The sequence below is a fragment of the Armigeres subalbatus genome, chromosome 1 (genome assembly GCF_024139115.2).
Source record: "Armigeres subalbatus isolate Guangzhou_Male chromosome 1, GZ_Asu_2, whole genome shotgun sequence".
NCBI classification, from domain to species: domain Eukaryota; kingdom Metazoa; phylum Arthropoda; class Insecta; order Diptera; family Culicidae; genus Armigeres; species Armigeres subalbatus.
In genome coordinates, this window is record NC_085139.1 from 37,323,328 (window position 1) to 37,342,778 (window position 19,451).

General features: G+C 43.7%; 3 protein-coding genes across 3 annotated transcripts; 1 reads left to right on the forward strand and 2 right to left on the reverse strand.

The window, feature by feature from the left end:
* The first annotated feature begins 556 nt into the window (after positions 1-556).
* LOC134224369 (ADAM 17-like protease) lies at positions 557-19,015 on the forward strand. Its single transcript, XM_062703702.1, has 8 exons — positions 557-722; positions 783-1,528; positions 1,584-1,778; positions 1,923-2,061; positions 2,133-3,038; positions 3,104-3,263; positions 3,325-3,357; positions 18,973-19,015. Exons 1-8 carry the CDS (start codon positions 623-625, stop codon positions 18,998-19,000), a joined length of 2,307 nt encoding a protein of 768 aa, XP_062559686.1. The 5' UTR covers positions 557-622; the 3' UTR covers positions 19,001-19,015.
* Positions 3,442-5,560, reverse strand: LOC134224383 (tRNA (guanine(10)-N2)-methyltransferase homolog). The gene is made up of 5 exons (XM_062703707.1): positions 5,452-5,560; positions 5,121-5,256; positions 4,197-5,058; positions 3,940-4,138; positions 3,442-3,818 (listed from the first exon to the last, which is right to left on the reverse strand). The coding sequence occupies exons 2-5, from the start codon at positions 5,184-5,186 to the stop codon at positions 3,464-3,466; spliced, it is 1,482 nt and encodes a 493-aa protein (XP_062559691.1). The 5' UTR covers positions 5,187-5,256; positions 5,452-5,560; the 3' UTR covers positions 3,442-3,463.
* LOC134224395 (trafficking protein particle complex subunit 6b) lies at positions 5,523-6,265 on the reverse strand. Its single transcript, XM_062703716.1, has 3 exons — positions 6,103-6,265; positions 5,775-6,038; positions 5,523-5,719 (listed from the first exon to the last, which is right to left on the reverse strand). Exons 1-3 carry the CDS (start codon positions 6,175-6,177, stop codon positions 5,594-5,596), a joined length of 465 nt encoding a protein of 154 aa, XP_062559700.1. The 5' UTR covers positions 6,178-6,265; the 3' UTR covers positions 5,523-5,593.
* Positions 19,016-19,451: the final 436 nt, after the last annotated feature.

Below are 19,451 nucleotides of genomic sequence, written 5' to 3' on the forward strand. Positions count from 1 at the left end.
GGAAGTCCCTCTGAAGACAGGTGGGAACGAAATGTCGTGGGCAAGGTTCCCGTCGTGTGAGGCTTCTCTTTTATAAAATTAAATTTTAATACTATTGTAATAAAATCGATGTTCGGCTCCACAGTGAGCCATGGCACAGAGCCCAGCTGTTCGTCAGCTGATTTTGACAGTTGAACAGCTGTTCGTTTGGGGTTGTTTCACAGCAGCACATCTATTTTGCAGCGGCAGGGTTGTTTTGTTCCGCGTCTGACGTTTCCACGAATATCCGTAACAAAGACGACAAACGAGAAAAAACAACGCGCATGACTTGTATCAAGAACCACATTTGGAATGATCTCAAGTTTTGTTTAAAATTTGGATCGCTAAAATTTTATGAAAATTGTGATTTACTTATTCTGCTGAATGAATATTTTTGATGTTTTTACGTCAGTTTGTATTATTATTTACATACTGTGCATTAAATTGTTTGCATATTGTAAAGAAATGCACCGACAACTTTAGTAAAATAAGTAAACAAGTACTTCGTTTTGCGTCTCTATCAAATGTTGATCTAGAACATGGCGAACGGGTGAAAAATTTTGTTCAGAAGTGTAAAGTTGAAGATTTTTACTCGAAAAGCTTTATGAAAATGAATCAAAAATGGTACAAACCCAAGTTCAGTGAGCAATTTATGTTGACGAGTATCGCAATTGTGATAATTAGCTTGCTCCAAGCAGCAAATAGTAAGTGAAAATAGTCGCCCCTCCGGGAATGCAAAATGAAGCCATTATCGATTTTTCCAGCGCAACTTCACAACAACTTCAAACACTTCGAAACGCTGCACGCGGATGATCTTACCCATCGGATCACGAAACGTGGCGCCAAGCACAGCAGCCACCCATTCAACACGATCAAAGAGGTAGAGTTCAAGGTGCTGGGACGGAACTTCCGGTTGATTCTGCATCCGCACAAAGAAGTCCTGCACAGCAACTTCCGCGCGTACTCCGTCGATGGAAGTGGAACGGAATCGATCGTTCATCTGGATCATGACAACTTTTTCAAGGGGCGGGTTTTCGGCGAATCGGAATCGCACGTGAACGCCCATCTGGAGAATGGCGTTTTGACGGCTTCGGTTGTGCTTCCGGACGAAACGTACCACATTGAACCGTCCTGGCGGCATTTGGATCACCTCACCGATAGGCACATGATTGCGTACAAGGCGTCGGATATCAAGTTCAGTTGGGATGATGTGGCTGCGGTGGGGGGAGAAATGGGAGGCGTGCCGAAGACTTGTGGCTATATTAAGGAAGGTGCGGAATTAGAAGGGAGTGGCGATGAAGAAGATGGAATGGGGTTTAATGATATGCCGTCAGTTTGGACGGCAGAGGCCGAGGGTGACGATAAAGTAAATAAGAAACGTACCAAGCGACAGGCCGATCAGTATGAGTACACCCCAACCAAGACCAGATGTCCTTTGCTGCTGGTGGCGGACTATCGGTTTTTCCAGGAAATGGGAGGCAGTAACACTAAGACAACCATCAACTATTTGGTGCGTATTGGCTGGATTCGTTGGAACATTCATCTTACTGTTTGCTCTATTTTAGATAAGCCTAATTGATCGGGTGCACAAAATCTATAACGACACCATTTGGCAGGATCGGAGCGATCAGGAAGGATTCAAAGGGATGGGCTTCGTGATCAAGAAGATTGTGGTCCACTCGGAGCCGACAAGAGTGAGAGGTGGCGAAGCTCATTACAATATGGTCCGCGAGAAGTGGGACGTACGAAACCTGTTGGAGGTGAGTTGATGTATACCTAATTGAATTAACTAATGGAATAATTTGCCCAATTTGAGATTTATTCTGTAAACAATTAAAATATTTTCATCAAACAAAATCTTCCTTTCCATGCTGCATTGGATTTTGATATGGTCTACCTTTAAGGTTTTTTCTCGCGAATACAGTCACAAAGACTTTTGTCTTGCCCACTTGTTCACAGATCTTAAATTCGAAGGCGGTATTTTAGGTCTAGCGTATGTCGGATCGCCCCGACGTAACTCCGTCGGTGGTATTTGCACTCCAGGTGCCGCTGAATTCTAAATTTCAGACTAATTCTCTTTTCGTGATTCAATCAATTAATCCTATTTCTTGCAGAGTACTTCAAGAATGGCTACACTCTCTATCTGAACTCGGGATTGAGCAGTTCCCGCAACCACTACGGTCAGCGAGTAATCACGCGCGAGGCGGATCTCGTCACAGCACACGAATTCGGGCACAACTGGGGCTCGGAACATGATCCGGACATACCGGAGTGCTCGCCAAGTGCCTCCCAAGGGGGAAGCTTCTTGATGTACACCTACTCGGTAAGCGGGTACGACGTTAACAACAAGAAATTCTCCCCATGCTCGTTACGGTCGATCCGCAAAGTACTGCAAGCCAAATCAGGACGGTGCTTCTCCGAACCGGAAGAATCGTTCTGCGGCAACCTTCGGGTAGAAGGAGACGAACAGTGCGATGCGGGATTGCTGGGGACGGAAGATAACGACGGATGTTGTGACAAGAATTGCAAGCTTAGACGAAGTCAGGGTGCCGTTTGCAGTGACAAGAACTCGCCATGCTGTCAGAACTGCCAGTACATGATGTCAGGTGTGAAGTGTCGCGAAGCGCAATATGCTACGTGCGAACAGGAAGCCCGTTGCACAGGAAATCATGCCGACTGTCCGAAGAGTCCTGCAATGGGGGACGGTACCATGTGCCAAGAGCGAGGACAGTGCCGCAACGGAAAATGTGTGCCATACTGCGAAACGCAGGGCTTGCAAAGTTGCATGTGCGATACGATGGCCGATGCGTGCAAGCGATGCTGCCGACAGAGCATCAACGAGACATGCTTCCCCGTGGAACCGCCAGATGTGCTGCCTGACGGAACTCCCTGTATTCAGGGTTTCTGCAACAAGGGTATGTGCGAGAAGACGATTCAGGATGTGGTGGAACGCTTCTGGGACATCATAGAAGAAATTAACATTAACAAAGTGTTGCGATTTCTGCGGGATAATATTGTCAGTGAGTATCAAAAAGAAACCAGAATTTCTGTAAGAAAAACAACTACTGTCCTACTTTTTTTATAGTGGCCGTTGTGATGCTGACAGCACTCTTTTGGATACCAGTCAGTTGCATCATATCGTACTTTGACAGGAAGAAACGCAAAGAGGATTGGAAAGAGTATGAATGGAGTCAGAAGTTGGATTTGATTCATCCCAGCGATCGTAGGCGAGTCATCCACATCAGGTGCGCTTCACTATTTCTGTTTTACAAGAATCAAACTCACTAAGGCTTACTAATTTGTTAGGGTCCCAAGGCAAAAAATCACCGTCGCACGAATGTAAGTACTGAATTACTCTTTTATTTATGCTCGCATAGATTCAAAAAATTCGGATCAAATCAATACAAAACATAACAAGATCAGTAGTCAGTCGAACTGCAATCCTTTATTGATCCGTAGTTGTATCACCATTCGAATGACTCTTCGGATACTTCCACTTTCCGTCCGTTGCGTCCAGTTGCTTCCCCCGTTTTAAGGCTTCCTCGCGGCCAGCATCACGCAGTGCTAACCGCCGTTCCTTCCGGGTCCCGTTGTTCTGCAGCACGGTTTTCATGTAACGCTGCCGGAAGTTGTCAATCATCACCTGGGACAGCTCGTAGGAGTCCATGTCTTCTTCGCGGTTAGAAATCTTCTCGTAAGTCAACAATCGCCGGGCACTATACACTGTTAACGGTTGCTCTGAATTGGCTACGAGCTGAAGGCACTTGTGTCGAGGCAACATGTCCGGTGTAAAGTCTTTTCTGAAATTGATTGCATTCATTCGTAATTAAAATATTTCTCCATGCTCTTCACATCTTGAGCCTTGGAAGAGAAACTTCGTTTCGTAGCCTAAAGAGGGTATTGAAACTATCTGAAACTTACCTCAGAATCGGAAACCAACAAACCAGTCGTCCTCCCAGTTTAAGGTACCGGGCTGAGAAATTCATCAAATCCCGATACAGTTGATCGAACTGATACGGCGATGTTGATGGGTAGTGAACACTTCCCTCATTCAAGCAGGTTGCTCTCTTCTGAGTTTTAAATTCAATTCGCTCAGTAGCTTCCCGAATACCGTACGGCGCTAAAATAGTTGATATTATAAAAAATGCTATCAAAAAATTATTCTCGAATAACATTACGATCCGTTATTATGCTATCGAAAAGCAAGTCGCTCGTCCAAATGCTCCTCGAAAAATCTGACACCAAAACGTCCAGAAAGCATCCCTCGCAACCATACTGCTTCAAATTGGCGTAAATGCTCTCGTCTGCTTCGCGCACCTTCTGATTCACCCTCGTTGGTTTCGACTTCCCATGTACCGTCATATAGTCAATGTCCATCCCCAATACATAAGCCCCGAATTTAGCTGCCGCCACCAGCAACGACCCGGAACCCACAAACGGATCGTACACCACGTCCCCTTTCTTCGCCAATCCCTGGTTGGCCATCAGCAGCGAGAGCTGCGGATCCATCGAAGTGTTACCGATGAACTTCCGCTTTTTCAGCGAAATCTCGTTTATCAAATCTCTCCGGCCATCAACCAACCACTTCCCGAACAGGACGTCCAATGGCTGCTCCGGAACGTCCATCGGATCCAATCCCCAAAATTCAATGTACCAAAACTGGACATCAGGCGTTTTCAGATTGACCGGCCCTTCCACTGGCAGGTAATGGAGCGTTTCGATCTTGGCCACTTTTTCCTGCTGTGTGAAATGCTTGTTGTAAGTCTCGACAGTGACCTTAAAACTACGATCCTTCCCAAACAGCGGACTAAGCGTGGATAGGTTTTTCTGGATGTATTCCTCCAACTGCTCGTGGAAAGTGCTGAACTGCTTGGAATGAGTCCACAGTTCAAAAATGCACCGCAGTGACATGGAGCGTGATGCCAACTTACGCGCCGCGTTATCGCCGTTGAGTTCGACTATCCAGAACGGATTCTCCGGTTTATGATCAACTGGGGTGTTCATCTTTAGGTTCCATAATCGAAGTAGCGATGCGATTTCCTTTGGAAGATAGAATCCTATAGAACTTGTGTTGAGGCAATTCGAAGAGTCCAGCTACTTACTGCTTGTCGGAAATCGACGTGTTCCTGAGCAAACCATAGGACATACTTTTTCCACGTTGAGGACATTGGATTTTTTTAAATCATACAACACTGTGTTGAAAATGCAATAAAATGTATACGACGAAGCGTGTTGTGCGTGCTTACCAGGTGGGTGGCACGACGCCATGTTTTTGCAGCCAACATCTCGGTGTAAAATTCATGATAGTATGTGTTTTGTTTACAAACATCACATTTGATTCTCATTAGGCTACAGAACTGTCAGTGGGATACGGTCGCGCAATGTTGGCTGCAAAACAAACCTATTGTGTGAGATAGGGATGCCACCGGGCTGGTGCTTACGATGTTTACAAACATTAGGCAGCATAGATATCATGAATGTCATCGAAACTGACAGGTCTTGCGTTTTGTTTTGTTGAATATTTTAATTCTGATTTCAAAATAAATAGAATATCATTTATCAAGATCCGACTAAATTATCCTCGATTCACTTGGATATGAAATTTACACGATGGCATGGTCTGCACCTCAGCCGTTACCGTGCTCGTAATACCCAGATTTGCCAAGCTACCGCGAACTAATCCACACGTGAATGCGACAAACTGCAAGACAAAATTTTACAATCTTCACACAGAATCGATTCACCCAAAAACTCACCTTAGGGGCATGCTCAAGATACTGCGAACTGGACGACAGTCTGGTCAGAAATCGGAATGCGTTGTCCTGCAGGACGTACACGCCCTGATGGTTCGTCCGAAGGTTGTCGATCTGTTTCTTGTAGATCGAGCTCCAAAAGTCCGTACAAATGAACTTCATGGTATCGAGTTCGTCCTTGAAGCGCGGCCATTCGCGAGTGAGCCGTTCAATGATCCGGTAGCCGGTCGAGTAACCGATGTATTCGAGCGCCGAGAGGTCATTTTCCTGAAAATCATCGGGAACTTGCAGGACATTGTCCCCAATTTGTATTGTTTCTGAACATATTTACCTTATTGGTCTCTTTTGTCAGGGTGTAGTTCACAATTTCGGAATGTAAATATTCGAATATTGCCTCTTCTGCCATTCTAATAATATATTTTTCAGAAGGATTAGTTTGCAAAACTGAACCCCCTTAAAATTCACAACTGTTTTGTTTTACTCGTTTTATTGGTTTTATTTCTTTAGGGGTCGTTCAAAAATTACGTCCAAGGTTTGAGGGGGGGAGGGGGTCCGAGTTTTGTGACATTTTGTGACAGGGGGAGGGAGGGGAGTTCGTCTTATGTGACGTCCATCCTCAAAAAAAAATGAAAGCATTTTAGGAACAATTTGCATTTTAAAAACATATTCAATCTGTTAGTAAGGGACATAACTCACTATGCTATTGTAAAAATAGTGTACGAAAAAGAAAAAGAAAAAAAAATTTGCCAAAATAAAAATGAAACATGTACGTACAGGGGGAGGGGGGGAGGTCAGTGATTTGTGACAATTTGTTACATGAGGGGGGAGGGGGGTTGAAAATGCGGAAAAACGATGGACGTAATTTTTGAACGACCTCTTATTTGCTTTATTTACATATAAATTTCCCAAGTGGTGAATTTCAAAGCCGCATGTGTAGCACACTGAGAGTAAAACCAGCAGTGATTTTCAGAATCTTGAACAGTATTAAGGGTCAATGGGGTCAACCACATTGAGAGAACAGAGAACACGGTGCAGTGATGCATATTTATTTTATTTTTCCGTATGAATCTCGTTGGAAGTGAGCCTTGCTGCTAGTTTGTCAGCGTCATGCCAACAGTTTTGGACTAAATGCACAATAACGAACGAAAACTAATGGCCCATCCAGAATGCTACGCGCAGCGCGTCTTTGAAACTTGACTTGACTTGAAAGATCTCCATCCTAAGCGATGTTCAGCTATCGCTTTAACATGTTGCCAGATTTCGGTCGACTTCTTTTATTTCTTTATTGAGACGATCCCCACCAGTGCGTAAATAAAGCCAAAATAGCAACCTCTATCATGACGCGAACTCGCACCGGTCGTAGGTAAACGGGTTTGGGAAATGTAAACGCAACCTTCGGTGAATAGCGAGTTGGCAAATTTGGCGACCCGCTCCAACCGTTGCCAAACCATCAAAATATAGAGTAACGCATAAATAAAAAATGTGCCGCCTTCTGAAAAATTGTTCGGTTATTCATCATCAAAACCATTGTGATGGAGGTCAGTTTAGTTTGGATTTCAACTAATTTGCGGCGCTAGTGCATATGAAATAACCTGATAGGTTAGATATCTCGAAATCTGGAATTTTTAGAATATTGGCGTCTTCTACAAAGTTGTTCGGGTGGTCAAAACCATCATGACGAAAACAAGTTTAATTTGAAATAAAACCGCTTGGCGGCGCTAGTGAATTGGAAATAACCTAAAAGGTTAGATATTTCGATAGTTGAAATCTCAAGAATATTGCCGTCTTCTACAAAGTTGTTCGGATGATTAAAACCATCATGACGAAAGCATGTTTAGTTAATAAAACAACCGCTTGGCGGCGCTAGTGTATTGGAAATAACCTGATAGGTCAGGTATCTCAAAACATGTAATTTTTAGAATATTGCCGCCTTCTACAAAGTTGTTCGGGTGGTCAAAACCATTATGACCAACGCAGGTTTAGATTGAGACATAACCGCTTGGTGGCGCTAGTGTATCAGAAATAAACTGATAGGTTAAATATCTCAAAATCTGGAATTTTCAGAATATTGCCGTATTCTACAAAGTTACTTGCCATAAGACGAGTTCGTTCAATTCCATTTAATTCCACCACTTGGTTGTACCTTTGACAGATACTTATTTCGACTTCTACAGTAAGGCCATCTTCAGTGTCTCGTACTTGACTCTATTCGACTCAACTCGAGCGCCAACGAGTATTGCGGTTTCAAACTAAACTTCTGGTTTTGACTACCCTTTTAAATCTTACATAATAATCAACCTAACAGATAATTCGGATAACTTTGTAGAAGATGGCCACTTTCTAACTCTAACGGATTTAGAAATATTTAACCTAACAGATTATTTCTCATACACTAGCGCAGCTATGCGTATGAATTCCCAACTAAACTAGTCTCCATCATAAATGTTATGGCTACCCGAACAACTTTGTAGAAGACAAAATCTTTCTAAGTCTTATAGATCTCGAGATATCCACCTCAATAAATTATTGCATATAAGCTAGCGCCACCTAGCAGATGTGTGTCTAGCTAATCTGATAATCACAAAATGCATTACGCACATATTTATATTACAAAAATTGGAGCGCGTTCTGAAAGATTTGAAAATAAATAATATTTTTTTCCTGATTTTATTTATTTCCGTGTTTGCCTCAATAGCAACCGGATAAATATTCACCACCGGTGCGAAGCATGATTGCACTTCAACAACCTTGATAGAAACAACCGGTGCGAGAACAAGTGCATAAATAAAATATGAACGCATTTCGTTCCTATACTAGACACTCATTTGGATACACATCGGTGGGGATCGTCTGAGGCTTTACCGCCATGAGCCTCTGGGTCTGCCTCTGCTGCGAAGTCTCGCTGGGTTTCAGTCTTATGCTTGTTTACAGATTTCATTTCCGCCCCTGCGTAGAGTGTGGCCGACCAAGCCCCACTTCCGATCCCGAATTTCTGTTGTCATCAGCCTCTGGTGACAACGACGATGGAGCTCGTTGTTTGAGATCCAGTTGTGAGGCCACCAGGCCCGAATTGTATACCGCAGGCATCTGTTGATGAACACCTGCAGCCGTTGATACTCTCCACTGATACACACCATGTTTCGCTAGCGTATAACAGCACAGATTTAACATTAGAGCTGAAAATTCGTATTTGGGTTCGTTCACTTATCTGCCTGTTTTTTCAGATATTTCTTAAACTCGCAAAGGCAGTCCTTGCTTCCTTGATACGTACGCCAATGTCGATCTTGGTATCGCCGTCTGACGCCACTTGGCTACCAAGATATTGGAAACTTTCAACATTCTCCACTGGTTGCACGAAACTGGAAGGAGTCACCGTGTTTACATCCAACGATTTGGTTTTGTTGACATTGATAACTAAACCCGCCGAAGAGGAGCGCTCGGCAAGGTCATTGAGCTTACTCTGTATATCAGAGCGCCGTTGAGCGAGGAGTGCAACGTCATCAGCCAATTCGAAGTCGTTTAGGTGCTCCATGGTTATAGACTGCCATGACAGCCCGCGGTTTGGTTCACGGTCAATCGCACCTGCCACAATGTTGTTTATTGTCAATGAGGTAGACTTTACTAAAGTGGCGCAGATCAGCGTTGAATGCCACTAGTTGTCTCTTTTATTCTCCCGCTGATCTTATGCAACGCAAATAGTGACATCACTATTTGCGTTGCATAAGATCAGCGGGAGAGTAAAAGAGACAACTAGTAGCACGCAACGCTGATCTGCGCCACCTTTGTAAAGTCTAGTTCCTTGAGAAGCAATCAGCAGGAAGCTGCAGTATTCTATTTTATCTCGAGATGCATAATACTGAAATAATATTTTAATTAATTTCTTCTCGAGGATGGCCTCCAAGTAAGCACAAGTAAGATACACACAAACAAGGATCGCCTTTGTGATGTAAGAATCTTCATTAACACAGAAAATCACCCTTTTACCTTTAGGGTAAGGTGGGTCAAGATGGGTCACTGCGGTTTTTGAGCAGTGTACACATTTAAGCACATAAGTTGCGCCTTTGTAGGAAGAATAATTTGGTTCTACCTTATTGTCATTAATAGATTTGAGGTTAAACTTGTATTTTGGTAGTGTATGGCAAGAAAAAATATTGTTCAGCTATGTTTCTTATGCGAAACACCCAAGTGACCATGAAGCTATATATGTTTGCAAATAATACAGCAATTAAAGTTGACTTAAAGTGGAAAAGGCCCTTTCACGACCGAAATAATGCCTAATTACTTCGACATGTTGAAATAAAGCATAGGTAATGTATCGCTGCATCCGTAATGCTGAAGCAGTGTATCTGTTATTTCGAAAGAGCAGTGAACGTTATCCGTATTTATAACACGTTTATTGCAGTGGAACGGTTAAAAATTTCCTAGAAATTTAAACATAGGTAAGATTATGTAGTTCGATGCTAATTGCTTGATTGACCTACGTTTCGTGAGTTCAGTCGGGCTTTCCGTACTTTCCCGTTACCCGGACTCGTAGATGAGCCTTACAATGATCAATTTCACAACTGTTTAGATTGATGGTAAATTAATTAGGTTACATTAGTTAGAGACAATTAAGAGCATATAATAGCATAACCTCCTTTACCTCAGTATTTATCCAAATATCGACTCAGTATGTAGAGTCCATCTATTCAACTTCGACCCGCAGAGTAGAATCTAAATCTAGTTATTTATATATATATATATATATATATATATATATATATATATATATATATATATATATATATATATATATATATATATATTGATTAACAAAAGTCTATCAAATGAGTTCCTTACATACATACGTTTTTAACTTGTATGAATCTCGAATTCACGGTAGTTTTAGATAGTTATAATAAGATATCAAACATACAATTTGGCGATAACTTTGAGAGCACACTTTTAGATTTATAAATCGGATCGTATCGTTTTAGTTTTTGATTTTTCTCTACCCCGATCGATCATGCTTTTTGACGTCTATCGTTGACATTTCTCGCTTCTAGTGCAAGTCTATTGCTCGTAAGTTGAACGTACGCGCTTACAGTGTAGGTGCAGCGACGCATAATGGGCGCGCGCAACAGTCCCCCCTTGTGGTCGGACCCTGGTTCGGTCCACTTACTTTTGCACCTACATCTAATACGGCAAGATTGACTGCTGACCTTTGGAAGATGCCTCCAGATGTCTGTACTGTAGCTCGACGCACTTGTCCATCCTTAGAAGTTATCGTGTCCAGAACTTTCCCTTTAGGCCAACAGTTTCTGGGTAGCTTGGAGTCCACAACGAGAACTACATCACCAACTGAAATAGGTTTCACCGGAGCGAACCACTTTGTCCTACGAGTTATGTTTGGAAGGTACTCATTTATCCAGCGTTTCCAAAAAAGGTTAGCGAGAACTTGTGAGGTTTTGTAGGATTGTCTCAGTGCTGAGACGCTATCTTCGAAGGGCACGAGGGGCTTTAGACCATTGGATGATCCCACCAGAAAATGGTTTGGAGTAAGTGCTGGTGAGGCGTCATCTTCCACTGGTACGTGTGTAAGTGGCCTGCTATTTACTATATTTTCAATTTCGATCATGCTGTTTCTTAGCACCTCGTCCCTAGGCAGACGTATTGGTTGAATCTCTACGAGGACTTTCTTCACGGATTGTATTAACCTCTCTCAGGAGCCGCACATATGAGGTGTTGCCGGAGGTTGAATATCCATGATGTTGATGACGTTGTAAACTCACTCATAATAGTTTCTTGGTCGACTGCTGCTAAAGCTTTCTTCAGTTCCTTTTCTGCTCCGATGAAGTTCGTGCCCCTATCGCTTATTATTTGAACCGGAACACCTCGACGCGCGAAACAGTTACGCAGTGCCATAATGCATGAGTTTGTGTCAAGGGTGTGGGCTAGCTCAATATGTATGGCCCGCACTGTAAGGCAAGTCACCAGTACTCCCCAACGTTTTTCGACTCGGCGACCGACTGCTACTTTGAGGGGTCCGAAATAGTCTACTCCTACGTAGGAGAATGGTCGAACGAAGGCCGCTAGGCGCGCTTTTGGAAGATTTCCCATCGCTGGTGGTGCAGGTATTGCGCGTCGAATTTTGCAACGTTGACAGCTAGTGCGAATAGATTTGCATTGCACTCGAAGTTTTGGTATGTAAAATTTTTTACGGGCCTCATTGACAAATGTTTCTGTACATTGGTGATGATATTTTTCGTGGATATCTTGAAGAACTAACTCCGTAAGAGGGTGCCTCCGTGGCAGAACGATCGGGTATTTAGTGTAACTACCAGCATAGTCGCAAGCATCGATTCGACCTTGGATACGCATTACTCCGTCTTCGTCGATAAAGGGACTTAGTTTATACAGACGGTTACTCTTTGAGAGGGCAGGCTTTCCGGTCTTTGTAGCTTTCAGTATGACTATTTCATCAGTGTAAACATCCTCTTGAGCCCATCTGTAATGGGCTAGCTCCGCATGAAGGAGCTCTACTCTCGTTAGTGGACCGATAACGACAGGTTCCCCAGCAATTTTTCGCCGGATATTTCCGGGGAATCTTAATACAAGAGCAGTGATTCGCAGTAGACGGTGCCATTTCGAGAATTTTTGTGGTAGTAGACAGTCGCGTATTGTAACTGCTGTATGATGTAGCAAACTTGGTCGCAATTCTAACGTAGTAGTTTTCCGATTGTTTGGTTCTTCGGGCCACGTCGCTCTTGATTTCCAGATGAAAGATGGACCTCGTCTCCATCGGCTTTCCGCGTCGAATTTAACTTGTCGTTGACACTTTGTGCCCTCGTCAGCTACATTTTCTTTAGTTGGAACATATTTCCACTCCGCAGTATTAGTGTACTCGAGAATTTCGCTTATTCGGTATGCAACGAACTGCGAGTATGTCCGGTGATCCGATCGCAACCAACACAATACGTCAGCAGCATCCGTCCAAAAATAGCGCCGTCCGATTTTAATTGAGTGCCCAGCTTCGATGCTCCTAGCCAGGCGGGTGCCCACTACAGCTGCTTGTAGCTCGAGACGCGGAATTGACACAAATTTAAGTGGGGCCACTCTTGTTTTGGCACCTATTAAGCTACATTCTATGTAGTCTTCTTGCTCGAAACGTAGATAAGACACAGCACAATAGCCCAGCTCGCTGGCGTCTGTAAGAATGACATGCTACTCGGACGCGTATCTATAACAAACTGATTTATTGATGGCTTTCTCTTTAGTGTCTTACATAGGAATAAGTGTTTGTGTGTGTGTAACATTAATAACTGGATAAGGGGCTCTTCAATGGTTAACTATACTCATGTCACATCTCCCTTTCCAAAACCGCATTAATAATATTCGAAATCGTCGTTTCTTCTGCAACGAATCAGTCTACCACTTCTTGTGCGCTGTCCCACCTGTTCTTCGCTTTGATGATTCTCTACGACTGTATCAGCAAGCATGTGTGGTACCCTTTCCGTTGGGCACTTTTCAGGATCGGTATCCGGAGGTGGAGTCTTATATTCCGAAGTCGTAGGCTCAATGTTAATCGGCGACGAGATTGTTCTTCTTATATCGCGGGCGTTTCTGCGCACTATCTGACCATCTGAAAGTTTCACCAAATAAGATCTCGGCTGTTCTAGTTTTCTCTCGATATCACCCGCTTCCCATATCCGTGACCTTGTATTACGTATCATTACATGCTGCTTTTCTGTGAACTCCGGAGCATCCTTACCTCCTCTGTCGGCATATACTTTTTGCTGTACTCTTTTGGCTTCCAGCTTTTCTGTAACCCTGTCGACAATAGATGGTTCCAAGGACTTCTGCGTGCTCGGTAAAGGTGTTCGCAAACGTCGTCCCATGAGCCGCTGACTTGGTGATTGTAACTCGTTGTCCCTTGGGGTGTTCCGTAATAGCATCATAGCGAGATCGATATCTGTTTTGTCTTCTGAACATTTTTTCAACAAATTTTTGGCTGTTTGAACGAATCTTTCTGACAATCCATTACTACGTGGGAAATGGGGACTAGAGGTTACGTGATCGAAGCACCATTCCTTGCTGAAGTTGGCAAATTCACTTGAAGAGTACTGTGGACCATTGTCAGTATATAGGATTCGAGGAATTCCATGACAAGAAAACCATCTTTTGAGAACTGCAATGACTGCTCTGCATGAAGTTTGTTTCAGGCGCTCAAAATCGAAGTATCCTGAATAGCTGTCTGCAATTAATACATAGTCCTCTCCATGGAAGTGGAACAGATCAGATCCGACGATCTCGAAAGGCAAGGTAGGAACTTGATTGTTGATAATTGTATGCTTCTGATTCGAACGTCGATACTTTTCACAAACAGTGCATACTTCCACCATCTGTTTTATCTCAGCCGTCATTCCAATCCAGAATACTTGTTGCCTTGCTCGACTTATACACCCTTGGATTCCTGTATGCCCAGAGTGGATAATCGCTAACATCTTAGCTCTCAACTTTTTTGGTATGACAATTTGGTGCGATTTGAATACCATACCTTCGTAACAAGCCAATTCATCACGAAAGTTCCAATATGAGCGCAGTTCGATTGGAACGTCTCGCCTGTCATCTGGCCAACCGGACATAATGATCTTCGAAAGTTGTATAAGTTCTGGATCATTTGCACTTTCTTTCTCTAGTTCAAGTCTTGCAGGTTGAGACATTTGAAGCAAGATATGAACCTCCAATTCATCCGTTTTCTCTGGGGCATCATGGTTGTCTACGTCCCTGCTAAGAATGTCTGCTAATGGTATGTCCTTCCCTTTTTTATATTGGATCCTTGGATCGTATTGCAAAACGTCCAATAGAATTCTCTTGAGTCGTGGAGGAGCCCTATCCAAAGACTTCTTGTAAATCGATTCAAGAGGTTTATGATCAGTTTCAATGACTAGATCTTTTCCATAGATATACTCATGGAACTTATTACAGGCGAAGCGGATCGCAGCAGCCTCCTTCTCGATCTGTGGATAGTTTTCTTGTGCCGATGTAAGGGACTTCGACGCGTATGCTACAGGTTTTTCGTTTTGCAACAGTACCGCCCCAAAAGCTTTGGAACTCGCATCTACCGAAAGAGTTACTGGGGCATTGACATCGTAAAAACTTAAAACAGGAGGTGAAATCATCAATTGTTTAATTTTACAAAACGCATCCTCTTGCTCACGATCCCAGAACCATTCGACATCCTTGATCAACAATTTTCTCAGAGGCTCGGTGATGGCTGAAAGATTTTTGATGAATTTCCCCACGTAATTGACTGTCCCTAGAACGCGTTGTAATTCCAATTTACATGTTGGTGATTTGAGCTGCATGATAGCTTTCAACTTTTCCGGATCTGCCTGTAGACCTTGCTGTGTTACAATATGCCCCAAAAATCTAACTGATGTTTGATTGAACATACATTTTTCTCTATTCAGTTTCAGTCCAGCCAATTCGATCCTTTTCAAAACAATTCTTGTCAATTCCTCTAACCTGTCTTCCGTTTTAGCATGGATGAGTATATCATCCATCGAACTCTCAACGCCCTCTAGTCCCATAAGCAAGTTGTTCATTAACTTTTGAAAAACTTCCGGGGCTGACGCTAATCCGAAGGGAAGTCTTTTGCATGTATATCTACCCCAAGGAGTTGAAAAAGCCAGATATTCCATCGATCGTTCCGATACAGGTATTTGCCAAAAACCTTTTTTCATATCTAGTATAGTGAAAAACTTGGAGTGGCATATACGAGCAGATATTTCTTCAACTGTCGACAGGGGATGCATTCGACGGAGGAGGTTACGGTTAACTTGAGAAGGGTCAATACAGATTCGCAGCTTACCTTTTTGCCTAACGATAACCATTGCGTTTGTTACCGGTGTTGGTTTACTGATAGGATGAATGACACCCATTCGCTCCATCGTGTCCAGTTCGTCCTTCACTGCTCGCCGTAATGCATGAGGAATTCGCCGTGGAGGAAAGGTGACAAAGGTAGGGTTATCGACTAGGTCTATGTCGTAGACGAAATCCTTGACGCAACCAAGACCTTGAAACAACGATTGTTCCATACTCAGCTGATCCACTCTGGCAATAAGGTTGAAACGAACACTGGTTTTTCTTCCGAGAATAGGAGTAACTTCACCATCAACCACTTTGAATGTTGCAGTGTTCAACTTTCCTCTGACAACCACCGGTAGTTGCGCTTCACCGGCTACACTCATTTTGTGGTTACTGTATGAAACCAGTCGTTTGGTTTTGGACGGAAACATTTCAAATCCCAGCTCACGGATTACACTAATTGGTATCACGTTACAGGCCGCACCACTATCAAGTTTGAACACCACGGTTTTGTTTTTGATCTTCACTTCCTCGTACCAAGCTTCTTCGGAGCTCTCGTCGTCATCCGAAATACTTCCAATGAAAAGCTCTTCTACTGATAGCTCCTCTTCTTTTTGACAGATCACACTTTTCACAGATTTGCTTTTCGAAACACTACTACCGCCTGCTCCGAAGCACCGCCCGGCGAAATGTCCCACCTGGTTGCACTTAAAGCATGTTTTTCCATAAGCTGGGCAAAAACCTCTTTGATGTTCTCTGCCGCACCGATTACACTGCACAGTTTCGTTCTTTACTACGCGACGGGCTTTTGCAGCGTTTTGTTTTGAAATCACATCCACTTCAGCTTCTGGCTGCTTTCTCATTTCCTGATACTGTTTCAGGGACAACTCATAATTTCGAATTATATCGATGGTTTTTTGCAAGTCCAACGCATCGTCAAGAAGCTGCGGAACTAATTTGTCGTACACCATTCCCGAAATCAACCGGTCTTTCACGAGTGAGTCGTGCAGAATACTGAATGAACATTTCTTCGCTTGCTCACGCACACGCGTCAAAAAGGTATCGAACTGTTCCCCTTCTTGTTGCACAATTTTCCCATACACATACCGTTCGTATGTGAGGCAAGACTTGGGAACGAAGTAGCTATCAAACTTTGCTTTTAGCACACCAATATCACTTTCTTGCACGTCGGTGAGTCCGAAAGTATCCAACACACGCACACAATCTTCACCGATGCAGCTTAGGAAGGTAGCTGCTTGCGTTTGTATAGGTTTTTGCGAAAGCTCCGTTGCCACTGAATACCAGTGGAATTGACGCCACCAAAGCTTCCACTTCGCCGCCATATTTTCTTCAATCACTAGTGGCTTCGGGGGCTTAATTGATGCTCCCTGCATCAATATGGCTTTTTCCTCAGACATATTCACTTTCTCTAGTAATTTCGGTTACTATTACACAACTCGCGCCACCGGACCGTGAGTTCGTTTTCCGACTATTCTGACACCATGTAAGAATGACATGCTACTCGGACGCGTATCTATAACAAACTGATTTATTGATGGCTTTCTCTTTAGTGTCTTACATAGGAATAAGTGTTTGTGTGTGTGTAACATTAATAACTGGATAAGGGGCTCTTCAATGGTTAACTATACCCATGTCACAGCGTCTACGAACGTATGTAGCTCGATGTTGAGTTGGTCATATGTTAGCTTTGTGATATAGCATCGAGGGATTCGTACGGAACCAGCTTCGGGGAGATATTTAAGCCATGATTCCCACTTCTGCAGGTGGCGGATCTCTATTGGTTCATCCCAGGTCACACCGGAACGCCATATCTCTTGGAGTAGCAGTTTTAGAGGCATTAGAAAGTTGGCGATCAGACCTAGTGGGTCATAAACTGACATTAGTATACTAAGTATTTCCCTCTTTGAGGGGTGTTTCTTGCCGAAGAGCAGTTCTATGTGTCGTTGCTTCGAGAGCTTGAACTGGAATTCGTCGGAATCTATGTTCCACCACATTCCTAGAACCTTCTCTAAGGCTACTTCCTTGTTGAAGTCTAGGCATTTGTGCGGGGCGTTTTCGCTGTTGAGTGCTTGCATAACCTTGGAGGAGTTTGAAATCCAGCCTCTCATTCTAAATCCACCTTGCTGATGGATAAAGCAGACGCCTTTTGCTAGCTGAATGGATTCTGGTTCAGGGTTCACGCTAGCCAACTTGTCGTCCACATAATGGTTTTGCGAATGGCTCCGACTGCCACTGGCAGTCGTCCCGCAAAGCGTTCCGCAGTTTTGTCGATCACGTAGTTTGCGCTACTCGGTGAACATGTTGCTCCAAACGTCATGACCATCATTACATATTCGTCTGGCTCTTTCGCTTCCATCTGATCCTGGAAAAAGAATCGTTGACTTTGCTGATCTTCCTTGTTGATCTTAACCTGGTGAAACATTTCCTCAATGTCACCACATATAGCTACTCGGTGCTCTCGGAACTTATAGAGCACGAAGGTTAGAGGCTCCAAATGATCCGGGCCCTTCAAGAGCATGGAGTTGAGCGACGTTCCTGAAACTTCTGCGGCAGCATCCCAGACGATCCTGATTTTACCCGGCTTATTCGCGTTAAATACCGGAAAAATGGGTAAATACCATATGCGGTTACCCGGTTGATGCTTTTCCTCGTGCGATAACTTGCGAATGAATCCTTTCTTGACGTAGTCGGACATCTTCATCCTAAGCACTTCACCGAGAGATGGTTCTCGTTTTATTCTTTTTAAAAGGCAGTTATGGCGCCTAAGTGCCATGGCTTTGTTGTTGGGTAAGCGTACGTCATCATATCTCCATAGAAGGCTTGTAGTATATCTGCCATCCTTTAGCTGTGTATTTTCACGTAAAGTACTCAGGGCGCGGGCGTCTTCAACCGAAAGTAGCTCTTTGCTTGGAGCTGTGATACCCAAACTGTCGAGGGCGAAGTAGTTTTTAACAACAGCGTGCAAGTCGGCATCTGGGTTGAACGAGTGTGAGCACATGTGGAAGCTATGTGGTACGGCTGATGGCTTGGGGTGGTCATCCATACAAGTTCCGAAGATTGTCCAACCCAGACGCGTTTTCGCTGCAATTGGCTCATTATCTTTACCTTCTCGACTATCCAGCGCATGACCGAGGCGAATATTATTCATTCCGATGAGTAGACGAGGGCGAACGTTGTCATATGACCTAACGGGCAGTCCTCTTAGGTGGCTGTACCTTCTACGAAGCTTGGTTACGGAAAGTGATTGAGACGGCAACTTCAGGTCCTTTACAGTGAATACCTCTGGCAGTAGGAATTTATTGCATTCATTTCCTATTCCGGATACTTTCAGCGAAACACGTTCAGCAGAGTCCTCGTAGCGGCAATGATCGGCAGTCCAGCGGATACACAAGGGATGCTTTTCGCCATGGAGATCCAATTCAGAGGCAAGGTCCTCTTCAAGCAACGTGATGTGGGACCCACAATCGACAAATGCAAATGTATGCACTGTATTCCCGTTATGGTGGAGCGCTACAGGAATATACTGAAACAACACCGAATGTTCATTCCAGCTGTGTGTGTTACAGTTTTGCTGGGTAAAACTGGTGCTGGTTGAGGGTTCGCCTTGATCCAAATGTGAATGGCTTCTAGTACCGTTGCTGAAGGTGTCGCTACGTTCGTTATGGAGGAGGCGGTGGTGCTTAAATGCGCAGCCATTCTTTCCACATATGTCACGACCAGTGTTGTAAAATGTCATTTGCATTCGTTTGTATAATTTTCCCAGAACTTTTTTCAGAAGGTAGCTATCAATTCATGTTGTATGACGAACTT

Coding starts and splice junctions, on each gene's coding strand:
- LOC134224369 (XM_062703702.1), top strand. CDS start 623: ATGAAAATGAATCAAAAATGGTACAAACCCAAGTTCAGTGAGCAATTT. Junction 1,529..1,583: donor AGACAACCATCAACTATTTG/GTGCGTATTGGC, acceptor GCTCTATTTTAG/ATAAGCCTAATTGATCGGGT. Junction 3,264..3,324: donor AGGCGAGTCATCCACATCAG/GTGCGCTTCACT, acceptor CTAATTTGTTAG/GGTCCCAAGGCAAAAAATCA.
- LOC134224395 (XM_062703716.1), bottom strand. CDS start 6,177: ATGGCAGAAGAGGCAATATTCGAATATTTACATTCCGAAATTGTGAAC. Junction 6,039..6,102: donor TGACAAAAGAGACCAATAAG/GTAAATATGTTC, acceptor GATGATTTTCAG/GAAAATGACCTCTCGGCGCT. Junction 5,720..5,774: donor ATCTTGAGCATGCCCCTAAG/GTGAGTTTTTGG, acceptor TTTGTCTTGCAG/TTTGTCGCATTCACGTGTGG.
- LOC134224383 (XM_062703707.1), bottom strand. CDS start 5,186: ATGTCCTCAACGTGGAAAAAGTATGTCCTATGGTTTGCTCAGGAACAC. Junction 5,059..5,120: donor ACGTCGATTTCCGACAAGCA/GTAAGTAGCTGG, acceptor TATCTTCCAAAG/GAAATCGCATCGCTACTTCG. Junction 4,139..4,196: donor CGATAGCATAATAACGGATC/GTAATGTTATTC, acceptor CAACTATTTTAG/CGCCGTACGGTATTCGGGAA.